At 43.5% G+C, this 26,424-nt stretch overlaps 1 protein-coding gene across 5 annotated transcripts in view; it reads right to left on the bottom strand.

The window, feature by feature from the left end:
- Positions 1 to 24,997, bottom strand: part of FBXW4 (F-box and WD repeat domain containing 4) — an 81,023-nt gene extending 56,026 nt beyond the window's left edge. Inside the window, exons 1-4 of one of the 5 annotated variants that reach the window (XM_078077201.1) lie at positions 24,165 to 24,988; positions 6,028 to 6,123; positions 2,893 to 3,078; positions 2,289 to 2,421 (exon numbers count right to left, since the gene is read on the bottom strand). In XM_078077201.1, the coding sequence (XP_077933327.1) occupies positions 2,289 to 2,421; positions 2,893 to 3,078; positions 6,028 to 6,123; positions 24,165 to 24,964 (1,215 nt within the window). In that variant the 5' untranslated portion in view covers positions 24,965 to 24,988. Of the gene's footprint in view, positions 1 to 2,288; positions 2,422 to 2,892; positions 3,079 to 6,027; positions 6,124 to 24,164 lie in introns of all 5 variants that reach the window. The other 4 variants (XM_078077200.1, XM_036086061.2, XM_036086052.2 and 1 more) reach the window with 4 other exon arrangements.
- Positions 24,998 to 26,424: the final 1,427 nt, after the last annotated feature.

Raw genomic sequence — 26,424 nt, 5'->3', positions numbered from 1 at the left:
TGCCTTGCATACAGTAGGTACTTTTAAGAATAAATGGAAGAATAGAGAACTAAGGGAGACAATGAAAGAATGGTCAGGACCAGCCCAGGCCCACTGAGAACATTCCTACATTCCTATCACATATCAGGATGGAGGGGCAATCCAAACTAAGCCACGGTTAAGTTTGAAAGTGGCGGGGCGGGGGGGGGGGGGGGGGGCGGGTGGCGTGGGGAAGAAGGCTCCCTGAGCAGTCCCTAACTCAGAAGTCTTACGAAGAAAATGTTTTAGTTCCTTTCACCCCAATAAAACAAATCTCTTTCCTAAAACGCAGTACGTATTTGGGGGAACTCCCAACAAACAGGCTATAGATGTTTACAGGCAAACATGACTAAGTTCTCATGTAGGCTGGGGTGTATGAGAAGCCTATAGAAGCAGCTATGGGACCGCAGAGGCCACCAAAAAGAAATGGAGGGCTGGTTATACAAGACTAGCACTGGGTAATGTAGAAACAGGTCAGGAAGATGAACGCAGCTAGAGGCAAAGACAGCAACGGAGAGGGAGCAGAAGCAGCGTCCAGAAATCTGCAAAGATGAGCTGGCCTGGAGGTCACTGGGGAGCCCCAAAATAGCAGGCCAGCTTTCTGGAGTTGAAGAACCGGGCGGGGGAGGGGGAGGGATTCTGTCACTGACTTAAAAGAAATCCTCAAAGGAAACAGGATGAACTGCGGTGACAATTTTGTAATTAGAAAGTACCTACTTTAATGCTTAAAAAAAACTGAATCCACCAAATAGGGTTGAGTCGGTACTTAAAACATGAAACTAACCCAATATCCCAAATATTGGGATTACTATCCTTTGACTACAAGCAGTCCATCCCCCTGAATTGCTACCTTTGGTCAAAAAGCTTAGTTTTAAACTGCTCTGGGTGTCAGACCACAGAGAAGAGGATAGAAGAAAGGGATGTCACTGAAAGGGAGACTTGAAGCCATGACAGGAAGATGCCAGAAGGAGATGGGAATATTTTTAGGTCACACTGCCAAAAAGATTTCTATGCAAATTGTTTCTGAGGAGTACAGCAGGTTAAGGCCAGTCTGTTTGCAAGGAATGGTACAACAACAGTGACCAATCAGAAACCTGAAGTAAGTATAGGATAGGGGAAACGGGAAACAGGCAGTAGGAAATTCAGTTTCCAAGTTGGTTCCAAAGATTTTCTGGGCTTTTCTCAGGCTTCCTGTGCTGGTGTGCATGTCTCTGACAGAATACAAAGTGTAAGGAAGAAAAGAGCAAAGGGAGGAGAAACTTCCAGAAGTAAAAAGGAACATATGTTGCCCTTCTTTTTATATAAATTGGTGGCATTTTTATATGAAGGGATAATCACCAGAGGGTACATGGAGTCAGAAAAGTTAATGAGTAAAAACTGCAACTTTCCTCTCCGGAGACCCTCCCTAGGTGTCTTAGCAGCCTATTTGCTGACACGAAGAGGCATTTTGCTCCTGTTGGCACTATGAAGTCTCCAGATGCCGGGAAACAGGCAAGTAAGATACTATCGGGCTTCCTGCACCTCGACTGAATTGTCAACGAAGTTCCCACAGCAGCCCCAAAGGACCAGATGTGTGCGGGCCCTGCCTAGGGCTGCTGGACACAGGGAGGGAGAAAGACATTCTTCTCTGTCTCATGGGTGGAGGCCTGTTTGACTCAAACATGGTTGAGCAGAGTCCCTAAAGCAGGGGTCACACTACTTATCGGCCTCCTTCTGTTGGCAGATGACTGACTGTAGCCCAGGCAGTTTGGCAATGACGCACCGAAACGCCTTTCCCTCCTTGTCTTTCTACTGCTTGCTGACCACATCACTCTCCAGAGAAGCAGTAAAAACACATTTTAATTATCAGCCTGATTGCTTATAAACACGGTGGTGAAAAATTAACCTCCCTAAACAGAGAGCAAGCAAAAGGAGGGAGATTTTAAAATAAAATATTGGGGTCAGAACTCAGCCCACAAACTTGAGGAAATTCAGCACAGGGAGGAAAAGCTGGCCAGGCCCTCTGTTTTTGAGTTCACGCCACATTTCAAGTGAGTGGCAAGCTTCCCAGCCACTGTCCACTCCTTTCTCAGGCCAGCTGGCAGGGACATAGTCTGGCACCGCAAACTGCATGCCAGAGGCACATAAGTGAGTCCTTTATCGTGTCGTCCCCTCCCGCCCCCACCCAGCGCCCTCAGCCAATCCCAAGACTGAAGGCCCTATCCACCCTCTCCCACCCCACTCCCTATAGACATGAGGGAATAACCATACGTAAGGAGGAGACCACTCACCTTGGCCGTCCTGTCCCTAGAGCCACTCACAATGATGCCCCCTCTGCAATCCACACAGTTCACCTCCTGTTCATGAGCTGAGTACTTGACAGTGAAGGTGCTATGAATCTTATGAACGCCAATCTTCCCATCTCTAGGAGAGAAATAGGGAGCCCACCCCCAACAGCCAATTATTCTCTCTGTCGGAAGAGAACAAGGCTACAGAAGCAGCCTGAGTCTCCAGTGATGTCCAAATTTGCTGTTTTAGGCAATTCAGCTCAACAAGGCGCTGAGCTTTGAGACACCTCTACTTCTTCAGTACACTTGGGGCTGAACAGAGCTGAGAGACAAAACAAATTTCCCCCATGAGAGTATCAAAACCAGCTTCACTTTTCATTAAAGGCTCTTCCTGTTTTCCTTCTCCAGCTAACCCTATTAATAGTGCCTTTGGTAAATCTCTCTGCTTCAAATGGAAAAACAAAAACAAAAACAAAAACACTCCCTCTTCCTATGGTCTCCCTCCTCATCCCTTTGGAGTTGAGAAAGAAAAGTCAAGAGGCAGGCAAGCAGAAGTTCCCTGAAGAGTGCGAAGGAAGAAGTAGAAGGAGACTCCTGCAGCACTTACCCTCCTGCACTGATAATGTGTGAGTTGGCCAGCACAAAGTGGCAAACGTCCTCATCATGCCCAGCAAAGACTCCCAGGGGCCGACGGTTCAAGCTGGCACCATCTGGGCGGAACTGATAGGCCAGGATGAAATTAGCCTGGGATATGTACAGAGAATCACCTTCTAGCTGCATCCAGGGCATCTGACTGCAGAGATGTAAAACACAATTTAAGAATCAACGAGATACAGCATGAAAACTGACTCCAATCTTTGGAGAGGCTGACTGATCCCCAACTTAGCAAGGATAACTTGTACGGCTCAGCCTTTACCTCCCCACTCTCCTGTAAAACTACCTACCCTTAGGCCACCCTTAGAAAACCAGAGAGACAGAGCTTCCTGGTGTGCATGTCTCTGACAGAATACAAAGTGTAAGGAAGAAAAGAGCAAAGGGAGGAGAAACTTCCAGAAGTAAAACTTTGTTTTGAAAGTTCTGGACTTTATAAAAGAAAGTCAGAACTACAAGACCAATTAAATATCACTCTTAATTGGAGAATGCTTAAGACTCGAATTACTGGCAGCGTAGACTTCTTGGGGGTAGGCAGACCTCGGCAAATTCAATGACTGGGGCGCAGAGAGGGTTAAAAAAGAAACCTTCCAGGGAGCCTGGGTGGCTCAGTCCATTATCTGCCTTCCACTCAGGTCATGATCCCAGGGTCCTGGGATCGAGTCCCGCATCGGGCTCCTTGCTCGTCGGGAAGCCTGCTTCTCCCTCTGCCTGCTGCTTCCCCTGCTTGTGCTCTCTCTCTAAATAAATAAATAAAATCTTAAAAAAAAAAAAAAAAAACTTCCACCCAGATGAAGTGATTTTCTTTCATTCTGCATCCTCCCTGATTTGAAGTGTTAAGTGATAAGTTTCGAGGTTCCAAGACTCCCACACATACTTCTTACCTCTTCCTCCAACAGAGCAGATGGAGGAAAGAGAAGAGTGAGCCCCAAGAAGCCCCATTCCCTTATCCCGCTATGCAAAGGGGCTATTTATAAGTGAAAGGAATAAGGCCACTTAGGAAAGGATGCTAATGTACTAGTTAGCTATCTAGATCCTCACATGGGATATCTGCGTTTCTGTATTAGAGGGTAAGTGGGGCAATGGGAAAACACAGCTCCGCAGCAGTCCACTACAGTTTGGGGGCTCCAGAGAAATAATCAGCTCTCCTAGGCAGCTGATAAGAGAAATCCACAAATAGTTAAAGATTCCCTCTATAGTATGGCAGGAGGAAGAAAGGTTAGAAGCCACAGGCCAGTCCCACGGCACGGAATGAGCCTTAAGAAAGAAGACTCTGCCAGGGGCGCCTGCATGGCTCAGTCAGTTAAGCGACCAACTCTTGATTTCAACTCAGGTCACGATCTCAGGGTCTTGAGATCAAGCCCGAGACAGGCTCCACTCAGTGTGGAGTCTGCTTGTCCCTCTCCCTCTGCTCCTCCTCTTGTGCTCTCTCTCTCTCACAAATAAATAAAATATTTTTAAAATAAGGAAAGAAAAAGAGAGGAAGTAAGGGAGGAAGGGAGGGAGGGAGGGACACAGAGGAAGAGAAATAGACAGAAAAAGAATAAAGAAAAAAGAAAAGAAAAGAAAAGAAGAGAAAGGCAGACAGACTCTGCCAGACCCCAGGCTCTCTGGTGGGGACTAAGCCCCTTTCCCAAGGTAGACATCCCAGCAGCCTGTCCTACTCTATGTAGGAGTTCTGGAGCTACCAGATCCCAAGCAAAGCATAGGGACAGCTGATTCATCCGCATTTACAGAGACACCATCTCCCACTGCCAAGCCTGTCTGAGCAAACTGGGCTGTGTTTCTTCCCCACACTCCTTAATACAAGCGTCATGGGAATGTGGAAAAGTTCTGCAAATTGACTTGACGGGCCATTAAATGCAGCTTGGCCTTTGTAGTAGCTGAGTTTCTGCTCAGGGGGGTTTTACAAGTGTGTGCATATATTCTACAGAACATGTGTAGAGTGTGTATAGATGCCTACATTCTCACTCATTATACACTTCCCCCTTCAACATCCCCTTGCACAGGTTTGTGGCACAGTCAAGTGGGGTGGTTGGAATGCATGTGTTTAGAGCCATCTGGTAAACAGCCATTTGCCTAGGACAAGAAACCAGGTTCATGCCAGGTGAACAGTGGAGAATCCTGGGGCAGCCTGGTAACTGCTTTGTGTGTTTATTTGCCAAACTGCTTTGAAAACCATCCCCAAAAAAGACGTCAGGGACAAAACCTTGATACAGAAATAAACTCCACTTTCTGGTATTAAAAGGTAAAAGCAGGAGGCAGAGGGTAAAGGTTTTTTTACCATAAAAATCAGTCTTTCTCCCTAGTAGTTTCTTTACTACCACCAGGACCCCCACATAACTCACAGCAACCACCACCCATGAAAGCAGCAGAAACTGGACACCAGCAAGAGAGAAGGGGTCTTCAGATGAAGAAGCCTGTCTGCAGGTCAACCTGGAATGAGGAACCATGACGTTCCTTATCCATTCCAACCAATCAACAAGGAGCACTTCTTTGGTAGGGAGTCAAATGATAACTATGAAATAACGTAGCATCGGTGAAGCATAAAATTTGCGGCATTAGCAATCCAAAGCCACTGTCTAAATTTCCTCGCAGTTCTGAACTCTACCTCCTGTAACATCTATAGCCAAGCCTTTAGGTCCTATTTTGCTTTCTTAATAAAGTTGGGCAGAGGGCTAATGGAGTGAAGGAAGTGAAGGCATAACTCCACGGAGTAGATTTAAAGAAAAATAACTGTAAAACAAGATGGTTTGAAATGCTGGCTTCATTTATTTCTTTTGATGAGGTACATTAACAGTGGTTACCTCTGAGTGGTAGCATTATACGGAAGTTTTATTTCCTCTTTAAATGCTTCTATTTTTTCAAATCTCTACAATAAACGTGTTATTTTTATAATCATAAAAATGTGGAATTTGTTAAAGTACATTTTTTGGTAATTTTTACAAATGTAAAAAAAAAAAAGTCCCTCCGATGCCCCCTTTGCCACACCTCAGGAGAGGCACATATCCACTCTAGCTAGGACCAGATTTTTTACTTCCCAGCATGCTTTTCTGTCCCAGGTAGCTTTAAGAGTCAAGAGGCTACTTACCTGCATCTCCACTTCAGCAGGATCCCCTCTCGGCAGCGCCCCAACCTCCAGTTCTGAGACACCTTCACCCGTTCCTTCACCGGGATGCTGGCCATCCTGTGTTCAGACAGAACAGATAACCCAGTCACAACAACTCATTGCCAACCAGAGAAAATTCCACAGGCTTAAGAGTCGGAACTCAGGAGTATCTAGAATACGTCTAGATATAAGTGATGGGGTTAGGACACCAGAAAGGAATAACTTTCTCTCTCCACCCTAGGATAACCAAGGAAGCCAAGGAGAACAGCCTGTCCATTACAGAGTCTGTAGCGATGCCAAAGCAATCTAATGGAGAAAGGATAACAGAGAGTTGGAACCACTGGCTATCCCTAAGGAAAAACACAAACTCTGACTCCTACCTCATACCAAACAGAAAAGTTAATTCAAAATAAATTTAAACATAACATCTAAAACTATAAAGCTGATAGAAGAAAATATATCAAAATATCTCTGCAACTTGGGGGCTAAGCAAAGGTCTCTTAAAACACAAAAGGCAATAGCATAAAAGAAAAGTCTAATAAATGAGACGTTACCAAAATTTTAAATTTTTGCTCACCAAAATTAATACACATACCACAGTCTGGGGGAAAATGTTCACAAAATGTATACTTGACAAATGGCTTATATCCAGAAAATATGAAGAAATTATAAATACATATGTATAATTGTATGCATATGTATATATTATACATGCATTTATATATGTATGTATGTAATTTTATACCTGTAATTGTGTGTGTATATATATAAACTAATATATAACACTCAATTATATGCACAAATATATATACACACACACAATTATATACATATGTATATGAATATATATTTTTTGAAGGCCAGTAAAAACTCTGTTACAATCTTGGTGGGAAAGCAAAATGGTACACCCAATTTGGAAAAATGTCTGGAAGTTTATTATAAATCTAAACATATACCTACTCTATGACTTAGCAATTACCCAAGAGAAAGCATATGTCCACAAACAGACTTGCACAAGAATGTTCATAGGAACTTCAGTCATTAACAGCCAAAAGTTGAAAACAGCCCAGGCAGCCATCAAGAGGAGAATGGGCATACACCCTTTTGGTATATATTTATCCAATGAAATGCTACTCGGCAATAAAAAGGAAACAACTACTGATATACACAGTAATGCGGGTGAATCTCAAAAACATTATGCTGAATGAAAGAAACGTTACGCATGGGGCGCCTGGGTGGCTCAGTTGGTTGAGCGGCTGCCTTCGGCTCAGGTCATGATCCCAGGGTCCTGGGATCGAGCCCCGCATCAGGCTCCCTGCTCAGGGGAGAGCCTGCTTCTCCCTCTTCCTCTGCCTGTTGCTCTGCCTACTTGTGCTCTCTCTCTCTCTCTCTCTGTCAAATAAATAAATAAATCCTTAAAAAAAAGAAAGAAAGAAAGAAAGAAAGAAAGAAAGAAAGAAACGTTACACAAGAGTTCACGTTGTATGATTCTGTTCATGTGAAGTTTGAGAAGGAGAACTAATCTATAATGGTAGAATCAGAACAGTGATTACCACTGGGAATCCTATCACTGGGAAGGGGATTGACTGGGAAGGAACATGCAGAAACTTTCTGGAGTAACATTCTATATCTAAATCTTAAGGGGATTTGGGTTACACGGGTATGTATGCATTAGTCAAAAATGCATCAAATGAAAAAAAATGTACCAAATGGAAAAAAAAAATGCACCAAATGATATACTTAAGATTTGAGCATTTCACTGTATAGAAATTTTTCTTAAACAAAAAAGTCCATAAACTAATATATACCAATTATATGCATATATGCATGCATGCTGAAGTGTTTACAAGTGAAGTGTACTGATATCCACAACTCACTTTGAAATGCATGATAAAGCAAATACAGTGAAATGTTAACTATAGAATCTAGGTTGTGGGCACATGAGTGTTCATGGTACATTTCATTCAACTTTTCTGTTTTGAATTTTTCAATTAAGAAAATGTTGGGAGTGTCAATAGTACTTTCTGGGTGAGGAAAGTTAGAGCAGTAAGAGAGAAGGGAGCACACCAGCAACAGGAATGGCATAGTTTGTGACTGGGTTGGAGTGGTAGGGGACAGGGAGAAGACCACAAAGCCCCTCTGAAAATGCACCTTTGGACAGAATTTTGAAATTATGGGCAAGAATTTGAAAACTTCACCTTAAGCCCCATAGCTCCCCTGTGTTTCCCTGGCCTGCTCCATTGGACAATAAAGGTACACTGCTTGGAACAGAGTAATAACTACCAGGTCTATTGAGAAAAAAAGAGAGACATGCATTTCTTCCAGTCTCTGCTATACCTTCACATTTACTACCCTTTGCTAAAAGGCAGCAATCAAGTCCTGCTTTCAAGATTACAACAGATACAGGTTAGAAAGGATGGTTTTAGGGGCGCCTGGGTGGCTCAGTCGGTTAAGTGTCTGCCTTCGGCTCAGGTCATGATCTCAGGGTTGTGGGATCGAGTCGTGTGTCAGGCTCTGCGCTCAGTGGGCAGTCTGCTTGAAGATTCTCTCCCTCTGCCCTTCCCTCCACTCACTCTCTCTCTCTAATAAATAAAAATCTTTTTTAAAAAGTTTCCTTCCTGGGGCACCTGGGTGGCTCAGTTGGTTAAGTGGCTACCTTCAGCTTGGGTCATGGTTCCAGGGTCCTGGGATCGAGCCCCCTACCGGGCTCCCTGCTTGGTGGGAAGCCTGCTTCTCCCTCTCCCACTCCCCCTGCTTGTGTTCTTTCTCTAGCTCTCTCTCTGTGTCAGTTAAAGAAATAAATAAAATCTTTATTAAAAAAAAGTTTCCTCCCTGTTGTTTAAATGTGTACAGTATTTTTTCTAATTATGGATAAGACTGAATATCTGGTCATATGTTTGAAAGCCATTAGCATTTCTTCTGGGAAATGCTTGTTCATACCCTTTGTCCCTGTTCCTATGAGGACTTTGGTCTTTTTCTTGTGAGTGTGTAAAGCCTCTTTATATAATCTGTATTGTCAATTTTGTTCCAATTTATTATTCTTTTTACAGCATTTTATCCATGTGGACACTTAAAAAATTTTTACATATCCATGACTTCTTGTCAATCTTCTGAAACACATTAAAGAGAGTGAATGTTCAGGAAGGGGTTTCTTATTTTAATTTTCTGGCTAGAAGATCAACCCAAAATAGATTTTTTTTTTTCTTAAGTAGGCTCCATGCCCAATGTGGGGCTTGAACTCACGACCCTGAGATCAAGGATCACATGTTCTACTGACTGAGCCAGCCAGGTGCCCCCAAAATACATTTTTATTTCAATTTTACTATGGAAAACCTTTCAACATAGTGAGTAGAGTTTAGTTAACCCAACTGAATACTATTTTTAAAATGATGTAGAATGTTTTAATCTCTCTGGGTCATAATTCAAAAGATAATTTATTTAACATTTAATATGGTGTTTATGATGTGCCAGGAACTGTTTTCCATTTACCCAATGCCTATGCATATTAAGTATCAATGTGTTTGTTGATAGTGCAATTACACTTCCTGTATTTTATCCAATTAGAAGACCTTGGAAATAAGCGATAAGCAAACTAGCTGATACTTCAATTTAAAAAGAGAAAGCCAGAAATGACCCAAACTGATATGAACTTAATATATAACAAACAAAGTAAAATTTTAAAGTAAGGAAAGAAATCACTACTTCATTATGTTGTTGGGTTTATGTAGCATGTTCCCAAGTTTATGAGGAAGAAGGGAGGGAAGAGGAATATACATGCCTAGAAAGAACATGGGAAGTAAATACTCTAAAATAGTAAACTAGGTCCCACCCCCCCTCACTTATTGGGGACGCTATAAGACAGTGAAGGAATGGTCAGACCAATGCAATATTTATAAAATGAACAATTAAAAGTAAAAAAACAAAATAGTTAACTGTGGATAGCCAACTTCGTGTGTTTTTATTTTCTTTGTGTTTTTATGTATTTTCCAATTTCTCTACACTGTAATATTTTGGTGAAGAGGAAAATACTCATTAAAATAATAAATTATTATTAATGCTGGTAACAAAACTGGGTATCAATGGAGAAAAAAACTGATTTAGACGATATCTCATAACCCAATATAATAAATCCCCAAAATGAGAGTGAATTCAAAATATTTTTTTGACTAGAAGATTTTAAAGTGTTTCAATTTTAAATGCTGCACAGAAGAAAAAAGAGATTAAAATGAAAACAGAGTAAACAGCAGGGGAAAATTAACAATACTATAGGTACAAGTTTTACCTCTAAAACTTTTAAGGGACTGATAGAAATCTACCAGAATAACACCCTGTCTCCAATACCCCCTTATCTACAACCAACAGCAGATAAGAACAGTCACACGGTGTCCACATAACTAAACACTGGGGAAACATCCCACAACATTAATACAGACATGCACACTAAAACAATTATTAAAGTGCCACCTCACATCTATTACTAGGTGGAAAAAAACAGAAATTGGCTTTGGTTTCATAGCCAGGTTTGTGTTTGGTTCTATATCGCAGGTAGCACACTGGTACAGTCTCTCAGGAAGGAATTCTGTCGAGAATTGTTATATGACAGCTTCTGACCCAGCACTCCCATTTTCGGCACTAAATCACAAAGAAATAATTCAAAAGAAAAATACATATTTTTACAAAGATATTTATAGTTGCGGCGATATATTTGAGCTAAAACCTGGAAATAGCCCAAATGTTTGTCTGTGGGGGAGAACAGTATACTCATGCAATGTAATACACTGCCACTAGAAATGACAAATGTGGAACTGCCAAACATTTTGGAAATGACCGTAGCAAGCAATGGTAATTTTAAAATGAAATCAAATTTATAAAGATAGAAGTGAAGAGATGCTACATAAAATTACATCTCCATAAACACATCAGAAGAAGTAAATAGATGGTGCTTTGGAAGTGAGTTTATAGATCTTACACATTTCTACATATCTCTCTCACATAATTGTTGATAGGTCTCTCGATTTACCTTTAACTACATAGTAAATTCAATGAAGTTGTGGGAAAAGCCCAGAATGCACATTTAGGAAACTGGGATCTGAATCCCAGTTCTGCCTCTTACTAATTATAAAATTCTGGTTACCTGACTTCTCTAAAGTACAGTGTAAGTACAAAAAAGGTTCATTCTTCTTACATAAATATAAATACAGGTAATAGTTAATATCGATTAATGGTGTCATCCCTGAAGCTAATCCAATAACCATTCATTTTTCTTCTAATTTAACTACAATTATTAGAAATTGTTCTAATGTCAAACATTAGTCCTCTTTCAGGCTGAATGATAAGGATTTGGGTGTATACACATTAAAGCTAAAATATATTACTGATTCGTCCACTGGGTGAATGCGGTCCCCGGTTTCACACTGATAGAGAGCAAGCCTCGCTACCAGATGGAGAGAGAACTAAGCACAGCAAAAGACAGTTAACAGGATGGACCAAAGAACTGAACTCTTAATGAGAAAGATTAGACTCCGTGTCAAATCTTATCTGCAAATCCCTCCCAGGTATAAAAGAAGGCATCCTCCGTAGCTCACCTTTCCTCTGGAGTTAGGTCCAAGCTAAGAGGTGGAGGTGAACAAAAATTGAATATTCTACATCACAGCAGGAAGGAAGCATGGGGGAAAGAATCAACATATTTCCTGAACTGGGTTAAGGACAACACTTCTCTCATCTCTCTGATCACTTAACTGCCCTTTGCTGACACTTTACTAAGGGTCAAAGCACTGCCCTGCGGGCCTGATTAGCAAGAAACTTTCAAAGTTGAACTTTAGAAGCTGCTACCAAACAGCAGGTGCAGGCGTCCTCTCCCACAAGCAACGCCATCCTCACGACACTTGGCTCTGGCCCTTCAAATCAAATTTCGACTTTTTAAAGCCACTCCCTTTGGCTTTGACTTGAGAAATAGTACCACTTTGTTAAAAGCAGCTTAACAACTCAGCTTTTTCATCCCTTTTGTCCACTCCATCATCTTTGATGGTTAGTTTCCCTAGCTGGTGGCAAAATCATACGTATATTCTTATTAGCTTCAGCACCTGAAAAATCAGAAGGAATAAAATAATCTTTCTCTGAAAACAGGTACCCGCGCCCCCTCTTGGGACCTGTCACAGTCTAGTCAAAGGGGTTGGTAGAACAAGGCAGCAGACGTGCCTAAGAAGATAGGAGCAGATGCCCCTTGGAATTCAATAAGGACCCTTGTTCCCATCTTTGAAATGCTCTCTGGTTGGCTGTTTCTCCAACACACTTGCTGGTTTAAAGTGGGGGTGCTCCCCCCAAAATGATTAGTGCCCTGTAAATAAACCTCTCACAGGGCTGTTAATGTGGGGAGGAATCTCCAACTGGCCTGTGGGCCTGGTGGAACTTCCATTTTCCCAGCCTGCCTTCTCTTGCCTCAGGCTCATTTTCCACTTGGGCCCCCTCCCTCTCAGCTTTCCGGCACTTAGTCACTATTACAGTTTGACTGCATTCCTGGGCGCAAGACCTATTTCAAACAAAAACAACACAACATGCATCCATGGTACGCTATGGGGCCCCTTCAAATCTTGGCAACCAGTGAGTCCAGAGGGACAGAAATTAATCCAGGCAGTTATCTAGAGTCCCCTTTCATTTCAGCTCTCCTCCCTCACCCCCCAAACTCAAAGCAAGTAAGTCTGAATAAAAATGCCTCAGGGTGAAGGAGCAGGAAGTGCAGGTATCTCAGCGAGGACTTAAACGTGCATGGTCTCTAAGACCAGTAAACTCCTGGATCCCGACTCGGTTTCCCTTCCTGCCCCATCTTGCAGTTCGGTTCCCCTTGATGCTGCGGACGCCGCCTCCCTGCATGCCTGGCATGACTTCCGTAAGCATAACTCCCTGCTGATTTGGGAATTCGGCAAAGGAGGGCATCCCGTCCACAAATGGAGAACAAGGGCATCTCAGGGTGCACTGGGCTAAGGAGGGGCGACAGGGCTATGCAAAATGATGCTCGGGGCTTGGAATTTTAACACTGCCTCTTTATTTGATCTTGCTTTCCAGAAAGATTGTCCCTTGTATTGCCTATACCTACCCTACCTTCTACCAATACTAAGAATTTGGCTTTAATGTTTTGTTTTGTTTTTTAAGATTTTATTTATTTATTTGACAGAGAGAGACACAGCGAGAGAGGGAACACAAGCAGGGGGAGTAGGAGAGGGAAAAGCAGGCTTCCTGCTGAGCAGGGAGTCTGATGTGGGGCTCGATCCCAGGACTCGGGGATCATGACCTGAGCCGAAGGCAGACGCTTAACTGACTGAGCCATCCAGGTGCCCCTTTAATGTATTTTTTTAATGTAGTCAATTTTATTCTTCTTAAACCACAAAATCGAGTCTTTGATGGTACAAACATCACTAGTTAGAGTCTTGTCAACAGTTCCCAGCTGGGGAGGAGGCAGTTAGCGGCCAGAACTCCTGAGGGGTCTCTTTAAAATGCTAACCCCCAGGGTAAAAGGCTCGGGCAAGTGTGGAGGTGCAGCTGGCAGTGCATGGTATTTACACAGCCCAAGGAAACCTCTCACTCTTCGTCTACACCTGCATCAGACTAAATCCTCCAACAGCCTCAGCAGCAGAGGTCTATAATTAAGATTTTTAAAAACTTTTATTTATTATTATTTATTTATTTATTTATTTACAATCGAGAGGGAGAGAACCAGCAGAAGGTGAGGGAGGAGCAGAGAGGAAGAGAGAGAATCCTAAGCAGGCTCCACACCCAAGACAGAGCCCAACATGAGGCTCAATCCCATGACCTTGAGATCATGACCTGAGCTGAAATCAAAGAGTCGGACACTCAACTGACTGAGCCACCCAGGCGCCCCAATTAAGATTTTTTTCAATCAATGAAAAATCATTATATTGTGTTAAATTGCTTACCCTTCTGGCCAGGAAACAGGGGAATAGCCCCACCAGCGAGTGAAGTGAGACTGCTCCCTACAGTGATGATAGGACCATGCACAAGGTGAGGCAGCAGACCCTTGCAAGGCCTCACCTTGCTCATCCGACCTTACCTCCCATGGTCCCACCCCATGCAAGCAAACTCCAGCCAAGCCCCTCTCTTCTACATTCATCCCTACCTCCGTACCTTCTCCTAAATTGCCAGCACCAGCCTACCTTGTCCCTGACAAACGCTTGCTTCCCTCTTCTGGGCACTAGTCAAATTCACCCATTCTTCAAGATCCAGCTTATGCCTCTACTTTCCTAAGTCCTGCAAACAGTCTGCTCCCTCTCATGTGAACCCCTGGGCTGAACCTAACACAAACTGAGGCACTGTTAACTTTTTGCAGCTTTATGGTTTGTCCAGTACAGTCATAAATTCCACAGGATCAAATATTAACCTCTCAGTACTTCTAAAAGTACATCCCAGCCAGCATGCTGCAGAGCAGTGGTATACCAGGAACCCCGAATAATTGGACCATCAAACTTTAAACAATTTATAGAATTGATTTTCATTCAACTAAAGATCCACCCACTTTCGTGAAGACTTCAGACAAACCACAGAGCCACAATGTGGCCCCTGGCCCAATTTGCTACAAATAAGATGAAGATTGTATGTTCGGAGGAAGGTATATGAGAGAATATAAGAGAACAAGATCAGGGCAGTAAACAGTTCTACTAGAACAGTAACATACCACATGGTGAATAAATAAATATACAGGTTTTTCAACTTTCTAAAACTTGATTTTTTAAAAAAATTTACCTTTTAATCCTTTCGTGTACTACCAAAAATTCTAACAGCATACAAAAGTATGTCTTAGACACAAAAGGGGAGAACCCTGGGCCTAGCATAATAGGTATTTTGATAGATACTGCTTAGGAACTGCTTAAGTAAGTCCTCAAAAGTATAGTTCTCCCTTTGGCAAGTCACACTTCCAACAATACTTGTAGCTTTTCAGAAGCCTAGACACGCTACCTTCTAGATCCAAAGTCCCTTCCTAAAAATGTATAATATACCACACCTTTAGGAATTCAACCAAAGCCTCCAAATTCTTACGCTAGAGAAGCTCGAGGGAAGGAACTTGAGCAGATAAATTACCTCAATGTGGTACCACATGTCAAAGCTGTCCAAAGAAGTTTCAGAAGCAGTAGGCATAACCCCAATTCATAACCCTGAGTATAGGATTTAGGGTTATGTTCACACTCACATTCATTTCCTCCTACTATTGGTCAAGTTCTGTATTTGCAGGGCACTTGACCCGTGTATGTTCTCCAAGATGTTAAGATATTAGCAGGGGGGAAAATTTATCCTCAAACACTTTAGACAATGCTAGCTGAAACAAAATAAAACAGGTCTCTCGATCGCAGGACTTCTCAGTGTCTTTAATTTACCAATGGGCACTGTGAACCTCCAAGAGAGGCAATGTGGAGCACAGCACTTCCTACACTCATTTGATCACAGAATCAGTTTTTCACAAACCCCACAGTACAACTTTCAGAAAGGCTGATCTAGCAGTTTCTGAGCATAAACAACAGCAAGAAAGATGCCACTATTTTTTGTGAACAGACCATCTGCTCAGTGAGTCATGAATTAGGTACTAGCAGCTTCACAAGTGGACTTTGTTCTCATACCTTGAAAATGACTTTTCCCTGGGCTCCCCATCTGAAATGTAAGGAATAATTACACTGCTCTGCTTCTCAGGGTTGTTTTTTATTGTTTTTAATCTTGCAACTGTTTTCCATATTAATCACTAAAACAGGTTCTCAGCCCAAGTAGCCAGGCTTCAAAATCCCTGGTGCCATTCCAGCCTGGATGAAGGGATGGAAAGAACATGAACCAGACGCCACCCAGAAAGTTTTTACATCTCCAGTTTTGAGGCCATTATGATAAAATCAAACTGCAGCCAAGATACCGGATAAATGACAGATTCTTCTTTAGTAACTCACTTCTAAAGAGAGGACCCTCTTAGGCTCACACAGCACCTATACCTGAATCTTGACTCACCTTTTCAATATGGACTTTCTAAAAAAAAATTTAAAGAAACATGGGAGGGCGCCTGGGTGGCTCAGTTGGTTAAGCGACTGCCTTCGGCTCAGGTCATGATCCTGGAGTCCCTGGATCGAGTCCCGCATCGGGCTCCCTGCTCGGCAGGGAGTCTGCTTCTCCCTCTGACCCTCCCCCCTCTCATGTGTTCTCTCTCATTCTCTCTCTCTCAAATAAATAAATAAAATCTTTAAAAAAAAAAAAAATAAAGAAACATGGGAGGTCAAAGTTGGAGCTACAGGAAAGAAAGAAAAAGATGTACTGGAAGAAGACTATTTCCCCTTCTCTGCAGAGAAAGAACCCATTACAAGCTCGCAAGCAGGGGAAATATCATTCTTTCTGGTGAAATAGCTTTCCAGGAAAAGTATCTCAACATATTTACTATAAAACAATTTAATTTCCCTGTCCCATCACCTGCCACCCCATCCCCATTCCCCCCAAAAAGCCCACAGATTGTGGATTTCCTCTCATTCTTGGCAGAGTTACCAGAAGAAACATAATACCCCCTTCGGACTGCTCCCAACAGCTGCTGGAGCAAGATGGGGAGCTGGGGGTAACCTTCCAAAGCTGCCTCTTAAAATGACCATTCCCCCTGCCAAACCATGCATCCAGTGAACGTAAGACTTGTCTTTCCCTACTTTCTTAAAGGAGAGACCCCAAAAACAACAGCATCCCCTAGTCCAAAATACTTGCCTCCACCCATCTGATCTCCTCAACTTGACTGTAAGCTGAAAGTTGTGTACAGTACGCCCCATTCTGTGTCTTCCCTAACATGCGTTTCTTGAAATAGTCCTCTACTACTTCACAGGACTAGGATCTTTTGTTTGCTTAACCCACCAATTTCCAAGTTTGGATTTTTACCAAACTCCTACTCAGTGTAATCTCCTTGTCACTGTCCACCTCCCCAATACCACATGCCTTGTACACACACACACACACACACACACACACACACACACACACACCTCCTTTCAGGTGAAGAGCCTTGAAAAACAAAAGTCTAGGAAGAAATTCAGCAATGACTACACCGTATCCCAGCCCTTTACCCTTCCCCAACATCATCAGACACTAAATGTGCTTCAGTTCTGTTAGAAAAGCCCCATGCCAGGCAGCAGAGAGACTTCCAGCTAGTCTTCAGTCTCTCAGCTGAGACCACCAACAAAGAAGTTCATGAATGTCAACTGGGGGCAGAGGCAATATCTCTCTTTGCTGAGGAGAAACTGGATGAAGCCTCCAGCATCATTCCCCGAAGGTGACAGCCGAGGTTGAGTGAAGACCGTGAAAACTGTACAAGAGCTGAGGGAGAAAATATAATGTAAGGAATGATTCGGAATCAGGGGCAGATGAAGGTGGAGGGATGAACTGGCTGACCCCAAATGTCTTTTCCATCTCTAACTCCTATGATTCTTTGACCTCCAATTTTGTGCTGCAGACAAGGAATGGAAAGTCAACAGACGTGGCGATGTTTTGAAAGAGCCTGGCGGTCTGCTCTTGTCATTTAGTGGCCTTTGCATGTATTTTTTAAGGTGTCTCTAAGCCCTGTCTTCATTTCACAGTTGTCACCTTTCTCAGCAATTTGAGCTCATGTCAAATACCAAAAAGAAGGAGAAGAAGAAAGAATGTACTGGCAATTAATTGTGGGCTAAAGAGGGGCAGCCCACGGCCCATTGGGTGGCCCAGACTTCTAGGGAGGGCAATGAGGATGGTTTGGGTCTAATGGAGAACTGACTCAGAGCTGACACAAGGCAGCTAAATCTCTAACAAAAGATAAATTCTTTCTCCAGATAGTCTCATCCTTGGCTTTAGATCCAGTTCAAGCGTTCACATGATTCAGAATTCACAAACATATTCTTACTTAGCACTACCACCTAATTTCCATTGACTACAACTGGATTTTCATCTGAATTCTGTTCAAATCTGAGCAAGACTGCTGAATAGAAAAGTCTTTCCTCAAGAATAAACCAAATCTGGGGCGCCCAGGTGGCTCAGTTGGGTAAGCGTCTGCCTTCCGCTCAGGTCATGATCCCAGGACCTGGGATTGAGTCCCGTGTCCGGCTCCCCGCTCAGCGGGGGAGCCTGTTTCTCCCTCTCCCTCTGCCTGCCGCTCCCCACTGCTTGTGCACTCTCTCTCTCTTTCTCTCTGTCAAATAAATAAAATCTTCCAAAAAAAAAGGAAGAAGAAACCAAATCTTTGGATTCCCAACCTGGTCTGATGGTTGATGCACCTGAAATAAATTCTGGAGCTTAGACAAAATCTGTTTCTGTAGATCAGAGTGAGGGGGATCCCAATTTTCACTGAAAATTCAAAACTTGACTGTCCTCACTTTTTCAAACAGCTTATCTCATCTTAAATTTTCAAAATTTACTGGCCTTAAGAAGAGTCTACCGAAATACTCCCTGTTCTGGGATGCCTGGGTGGCTCAGTCGGTTAAGTGGCTGCCTTCGGCTCAGGTCATGATCCCAGGGTCCTGGGATCAAGTCCCACATCAGGCTCCTTTCTCAGGGGGGAGCCCGCTTCTCCGTCTTTGGCTCCCTCTGCTTGTGTTCTCTCTCTCTCTGACCAAAAAATAAATAAAAATCTTAAAAAAAAAATTTATAAATAAATAAATAAATACTCCCTGTTCCACGGTTACGAGTCAGAACCAGAAACTAGTCCAATGCCAGGGTCAACCCAGAGGTAAGGTTACGTTATCACACAAAGATAATTCTTTTCTATGGCAAACACTCAAAAAAAAAATTTTTTTTTAATCTGTATGGTTCCTCAGTAACTTCACTGTCAGTTTGATTTCAGCAGCTCACTATCTTTACAAGGTGAAGGTGCTAGCACAGAAAATTCAAAGTATAGAGCACTGAAATATTTTCAGAGATCTCATCTCAACAGGAGTTGCTCATCTTACAGACTATGAAGACTTTGGGTTTCCTCCATGTTTCTGCCTTGAATGTTAGGAAATTCATCCTCTACTACTCAAATTTTACAAGACTGGAAATGAGATAAGCAGCTCTATATTCTCACGGTCTTGGAGGAAAAGGCCTCTTCCATTCTCCCAGTTTGGATTTGGAGGCACTAGCTGCACTGGACCATTTCCTGCTTCCACAGGTGTATTATTTATTTTAAGCTTGTAAATTGAACTCAACGTTTATTAACTCACAAAACGATTAAAAATAAGGCCTTTTCATAACAGCTAAAGAGAAATACACCCACCTATGAAACTTTTCAATCAATTAGAGAACAAGTAAGTGACTGCCCTTCCTGGGTAAGGCAGAAAGGCGAAGGAGAAAGCCTAAGCTACTTTAAGTTGCTAATTGTTTTCTGAAAATCACTGTTCAGACCTTAAATGCAACCAGGCAGCAATGCCTTCTCCAGGTCAGAGTTAGGAAAGGAAACTTTATGCTTTCTGGGCCAAAAAAATGCTCTTAGGTATAATCATTTTAAAACAAACAAACACACTCTGCTTATCTGTGTCCATCTCACTACTCTGGACGTTAATCATCACTGAAATAGATACCCTGCTCCCCAGCCTCAAAGAGCTCCAAGCCTGCAAGACCCTGGCTGAGGAATGAATGTACATGCCAGGGCAAACACCTCAGAGCCTTACTTCCTAAACACCTATTGTTAATTCTAGGCAAATCTACCACAAGTAAATGCAAAGGAGCACCCAGGTATTGCTCAAAGGATGGTTAAAATAAAATTCAAGTTTGAAAACACAGGACTTAATTTGGGAGGAATTAACATGAGACTGGCAAAAGTATCTTTAAAAAAACCCTTAGATTATATATACAGGTATACTGTATTCTGTTCTTTGCCCTTGTTCATTTCCAGTATTAGAACTTACAGATAGCACCTCTGCTCTTCCACCTGTCATATTGTCTGTCTACTTCTTGCATTTAGCCTTCATTATAAACTGGGAGGGTTAAATTTCACTGTTTTGTTCTTGAAGACTGAACCATGTTAGTTTCCCCCCTACTCTTCAGGGAAAACTTAAAAGACCGCTATATGAAACATTTCCTTGATTTTTATATTAAGGATATTTCTATTCCCCCCAGGCTTCATAAAACCTTCAAAGAAAACTGATTTTAAACCAGATGACTGACTCAAACTGTCTTTGTGTGCACTTTTTTTTTTTTTTTTTTTTTTAAAGCTCAGATACCTACCCATGTTCACTGTTTGGGCCAGAGGCCTAAAGGGAAGCAAGTTATTTGTTTGTGGTTTTAAAAGTGGCCAAAATGCCTTCAAGCACAAGTATAAGACCATTAACAAATCACAAGGAACCAAAGCAGTTCATCTTACTCAACAAAGCTATGATCAGTTAGGAACAGCCAAACTGAAAGGGACTTGCCCTGGGCCGGAAGGTCAGTAAACCTTAGCAGTTCGTGTTTTTGAGAATCAAGAGGATCTTATAGCAGGGAGTGCAGATCCTAGACCCACAGGTTCTGTTGTCATGCTTCCAAAAGCATTCAGGACAGGTGAGAGAAACTAAGCGCTCTGTGTGTGTGTGTGTTTTCCCCCACCTCCTGTCTTTCGGCAGCACCTCCAATTCAAACCATCTCTTTTGCTAAATACAAACTGACTAGACAAGCCAAGCAATTAAAAAGTTCCATTTTACAACAATCTATTGAGTGCCTACTATGTGCTTAACTCTGTACACATTTGCACATTTAAGCCTCATTTTACTGGGTAGGTCTTTCCCACTCTTTATAGATGATAAAACTCAGGTCCAGTGAGGCTGTATAACTTCTGATAAAATGAACTTTTGTGTTGTGCTCATAAAAACATCCCACTGTCCAGTCTGCAGCCCAAACCATACACTACAGCCCTGCCACTATCCGAGCAGCCACAGTCTCATACTTTGGGCCCAGGCTCTCTGATGCCCTACGAGGACTGGGGTGTATGCTGTCTCCCTCCAGGGATGACAACCACCTCTCTTGGTGGCTTATCACGTCTCTGCAGCTGTCCAGAAACAGACCACACTGGTAAACATTCTCTCCACCTGCTGTAACACGCATAACTTCTCCCCTCAACTCAGAAAACATGAGCAGTGACCCTGCTCTTTATCAAGTGCTGTGATAAAACAACTTCCCTAGAAGGTCGGAGATAGCCCATCCTAGGACATGGGCAAGAAATCAAAACACACATGGCTAATAAATAATAAAGCCGTATCACTTAACAGTCTCAAAGCACTTTATACTACAAACTCATTTTCATTTTGTTGTTTTTGCTCACAGAACGAACACTCATTCCCATTATCTCTCTTTTAGAGCATTTGAAAAGGAAAGAAAAATAAACATCAATTCATTCATTCAATTTCTATAAGGAAAGAAAGCCAAGCTTTGCCTTAGCTGGCTTGGGTTTCAGTCACTTTAGCCAACTTCCCTTAAAGGTCAACTGATAGGTCCTTTGAAAGAATTTTTCTTATAAGAAATGAAGGTAACAAGACTGCATGCCAAAAGATCCCAAAGAATCATTATCATCATACTAGATAACAAACCTGACTAGATAACTAGACAAAATCATACTAGAATATAAGTTAAGCAAAATAATCAGGTTCAAAATTTACAAAAGCTTATAGTAATCTTGTACATCACCATTAGTAACACCCAGCTGAAAAACATACTGAAAAAGAGACTGCATTCACAATAAAAACAAAATGCATAACACATACAGGAATACTTAGGAATAAATTTGACTATATATAGAGAGAGAAACTTTACAGTGAAAACCACAGAAACTTTTGAAAAGGCACAGTATCTTTTTCTGCTGGGGAGTTGAATGGGAGTGGAGACCTGACACACACACAAGGATAAATCTAACCCTAATCGATACCAGACTCTACCAAAAAACAATATTTAAAACAGTAGAAAAATGGAAAAATATATCTATGGAACAAAATGGAGTTCAGATGTACATACATACGTGTGTGTGTCTGTACACACACATAAACTTAATAATTGGCAACATAAGCTTTCTAAAACAAAGGGAAAGAGAAGAATTATTTAACAAAAGGTACAGTGATAACTAGGTAGCCACTTAGGAAAAAAAAAAAGTTAAATTCACCCTTGCACCAGAACAAAACCGATATTGATGAAGTGTTATTTTAAAAAATCAAATATAAGAAAACCAGCAGAATATCAAAAAGAAGATTCATCAGGTCTGTGGAGAAATTGTAAATTTCTCAGTTTTGGGGTAAAAAAAGAAAAAAAATCACAAAAGAATGACAGATTCTGATATATTTAAATGTAAAACTTCTATAGGCTAAAAACAGTAAAGTAAAAAGGACTGGGGAAAATATTTGCATCAAAGATGACAGATGAGACCCTAATATCTATGACCCACAGGATTCCAAATATATGAGAAAAATATCAAAATCCCAATAATAAATGGGCAAAGACTAGGTATAGACAATCTCACAGGTGAAACAAACACATGGGAAAATATTTATTGGGGTCAGTAGTAAAAAAAAAAAAAAGGCAAAAAAATAAAACTTTGGGATACAATCATATGCCCAACTAAAACAGATTTTTAAATTTTCATATGCAACTGGCTTAATCATTCTTTGCTGGTGCCACAGTAACTTAGTACAATTTTACAAACCATAACCTTTGATCCAATAATGCCAATCTTGAGCATTTATCCTAAGGAACTAATTTAAAAAGGCGTATGTTGATCTCACTGATACGACGAATTTGAGAAACAAGACAGAGGATCATAGGGGAAGGGAGGGAAAAATGAAACAAGACAAAACCGGAGGGGGAAACAAACCATAAGAGACTCTTAATCTCAGGAAACAAACTGAGGGTTGCTGGAGTGGAGGGGGGGGTGGGAGGGATGGGGTAGCTGGTGATGGACACTGGGGAGGGTATGTGCTATGGTGAGCGCTGTGAATTGTGTAAGACTGATGAATCACAGACCTGTACCCCTGAAACAAATAATACATTATGTTAATAAAAAATTTTAAAAAGAAAATCACTCAAAAAAATAAAAATAAAAAGGCATATATGTGGTATGTGACATATCTCAAAAGCTGTTACCCAAAAATGCTTTGTTTCACTGTTATCCATAATAGCAAAAATCTAGACACAACATGAAAGTTTAATATTAGAAGAATGTTTTTAATCTCATTATGGTAGAGTTTACAAACATTTATTATGCACCTATTCTGTCAGGATCAGTAAAACAGCAACTGGGAAGGGGGAAAAATTATACAACTGAAAAGTAATTTTAAATAGTGAATAGTTGTCTAAAGGTAATGGTATTATAGCGTTTTATGTTTTAAAAAACTCTTTAATGTTGTTATACTGTTTTAGAATTACTTTTAAAACCCAAATTGGATGGAATTTTAGGTGCCATCTAAAAGCTTTTACTCACCCAATTCTTTTTTTTCCCCCCTTCCTATTTAACAGCTCAAATCGTTCAAGTCCGTTTTCCATGCACAGGTCTCAGATCCTACCCAAAACAGGCCAAACTGCAATACCACGCCCTTCTATGCCACCTAGACCTAATCCAGTCCCCTGCCATAAGCAGGCACCCTTTTTTGTGTCGTTCTGCCTGGATCAAGTCAAACTACGGTTGACACTTGGACCAGGAGCCTTCTTTTCAGGTCTGAGCCCTTTTGTCCATATTCGATTTTACCTGAGCCCTGCAGCCTAACAACCTTCAGAAGAGGGTGAGCGGATGAATACCCATAAAAACGTTCTGATAGACTACATAGTGGCTTTGGGTCCTACACCTGGACCGGAGGAGGCGTCCGAAGCCTCAGACCACCCTGGCTCCTGGGGGGTGAGGCACCTGGCCAGTCACCGTCTGCGAGGGAAGACACAATTACAAGCTGAAGGCAGTGCTTAAGATGGGTAATTGTGAGAAGCCGCCCAAGGAGGGTACCGACTGAGGGATGCTCATGGGAGGCTTTCTCGGAGGGGGACCTCCGACAGGAGAGGGGCGCTCGGGGAGGGGTCCCCGCCGAGGCCGGGTCTGGGCCTCGCATTCGGGGTGCGACACAACCCCGGGCCGACCAGGCCGCGGCGCCCCGCCCTTTCCCGGGACGCGGGCCGGCCCGGGGCGGGGAGCGGGCGGGTGAGCGGGCGCTTACAGGTCGGTGCCGAGCCGCGTGAAGCCGGAGTTGAGCGAGGCCCGGGCTATCCGGCGCCAGAGCAGGTCGCAGCTGGTGAAGCGCCGCAGCCAGCGGCACACCTGCGCCAGGCGGCCGAGGGCCCGCATGTCCAGGTAGGAGCAGATGAGCAGCAGCAGCTCCTCCGGCAGGCGCAAGAGCGCCGGCCCCGCAGCGGGGCGGCCGGCCGGCTCCCGGGCCGCCGCCTCCTCCTCGGCCGCTACCGCCATGGCCACCCCCGCCGCCCCAGCCCCCGCGATGCAGCCCCACGCCTGACCCCCTCGTCCCTGCGCTCTCCCCGGCCTCGCGTCCTCCCGCCGCCCAGGCCTGACCCTCCATTCCTCCTTTTTCCCAGCACCTCTTCCTCTGGCCTCCTTCCCCGCCCCTGCGCTCCCCTCATCTCCCAGCACGATCCTTCTCGCCCCTTCCTCCACGCTTCCGCCTCCCTCTCCTTCCTCCCCTGGGCCTGCCCTGGCTCCCGCCTCGGCCCCCAGCCCCGCTGCCTCCTTCGCTTTCTGCAGCCCCGGCTTCCCTTCCGCCCCGCTTCCTCTTCCGCCCTGTCCTGCTCCCGCTTTTCCCTTCCCCTTCCCCTTTCTTCGCTTCCCCCTCGCGACCCTCCCTCCCTGCAGTTTCCTCGCCTCCCCGCCCTCGCCCTCGCCCTCGCCCGGCCCGCTGTTCCCGGGCGGCCCCGGGTGGCCCTGGCTGCTCATGAGCGGCCGCAGGCCCGGCCCGAAACACAGCCGAGCCGCCGCCACCTCCGCCCCGGGAGGAGGCGACACCATGTCGGACCGGGTCACATGGGGCGGCGCGGGCCAAGACCTGGGCCCGCCCCTCACACCCGCGGCCCTGGAGCCGCTGCGGGGTGCGGGCCAGGCCAGGGAGCAGACCCCCTCCCCCATCGGCAGGGCCGCCGGGAGCGCCGGGTGGAAGCACATGCATTCATTCGTCTGGCATGTGAGGCCGGCTGCGGGGCGGCGAAGGCCCCAAGAAGAGCTTCCGCCTTCCAGGAATCTACCTAGTAGTGCCTCTGCCCTCAAGAAGCATCCACTTGGGTGGCCTTCCCTCTCTAGAAACCCTCCTCTCCTTGGGTGATGCCTCCTTTCCACAGGCCACCTCCCAGGGCCCCATGAAACCGCAGCCCTGGAACTTGGCACTTTCCTTAGCCCAGGTCCTCCTCCCACAGGGTAGGAACCCGGTCCCGACAGTGAGCTGGTATTTTAGACATTTGGGGAGGCTGCAGTCCTCTAGATCCTGAATCCATAACTACCAGTGATGTTATCAGGAAATGGCAAAACCTAAGGCTTCTTACTAGTTACCACACAAGTGCAAATGGATTCTCCAGGGTCACCCAGGAGTCCTTCCCCCACACCACCCATTCCATTCACAAGGGCACCGATCTGAAGGGAGAGCTAAGAAAACCCTGCTGAAGTCCAGACATGCTGTCCAACACATCCTGCTAGTCACATTGTAGCTACTGGGCATTTGAAATACACAACAGATTTTGAAGACTTATACAAGAAAAAGCATGTTAATTATCTTAATACTTCCATATTACATGAAGTGATAAAGATTTTTGATACAATGGGTAAATAAAATACATTTTAATGTAACTACTAGGTAATTTATAGAGGCCCCCAAGTGGCTCAGTCAGTTGAGCATGGACTCTTGGACTCTTGATTTGGGCTCAGGTCATTATCTCAGGGTTGTGAGACTGAGCCTCCATCAGGCTCTGTGCTCAGCGGGGAGTCTGCTTGAGATTCTCTCTCCCTCTGCCCCCCCCCCCACTGCTTGCCCATGCTCTCACTCTCTAAATAAATAAAATCTTTAAAAATAAAATAAGGGGCACCTCAGTTGTTAAGCATCTGCCTTCGGCTCAGGTCATGATCCCAGGGTCTTGGGATCGAGCCCTGAGTTGGGCTCCCTGCTCAGTGGGGAGCCTGCTTCTCCCTCTCCTGCTCCTGCTCCCCCTGCTTGTGTTCCCTCTTGCTGTCTGTCAAATAAATAAATAAAATCTTTTTAAAAAATTAAAATTAAAAATAAAATTATACATGTGACTTGCATTTATGACCCCAATTATTTTTCTATACATAGCACTGGACTAGGCAGGAAGATGGGAGGAAGATGACTAACCCTGTGTAGCCTGTACCCCAAGTCCTGTTTGAGGGTTTTATTTTGTATTTACATCTGAAGACCCATTTTTAGGGAGCAAGAATGAATGAGAAATCAACTCTGGAAATTATTC

The sequence above is a fragment of the Halichoerus grypus genome, chromosome 7, assembly GCF_964656455.1.
Source record: "Halichoerus grypus chromosome 7, mHalGry1.hap1.1, whole genome shotgun sequence".
In the NCBI taxonomy this organism is placed as follows: domain Eukaryota; kingdom Metazoa; phylum Chordata; class Mammalia; order Carnivora; family Phocidae; genus Halichoerus; species Halichoerus grypus.
Note: the sequence above shows the minus strand (reverse complement) of the source record. Positions and strands in the feature narration are given on the sequence as shown.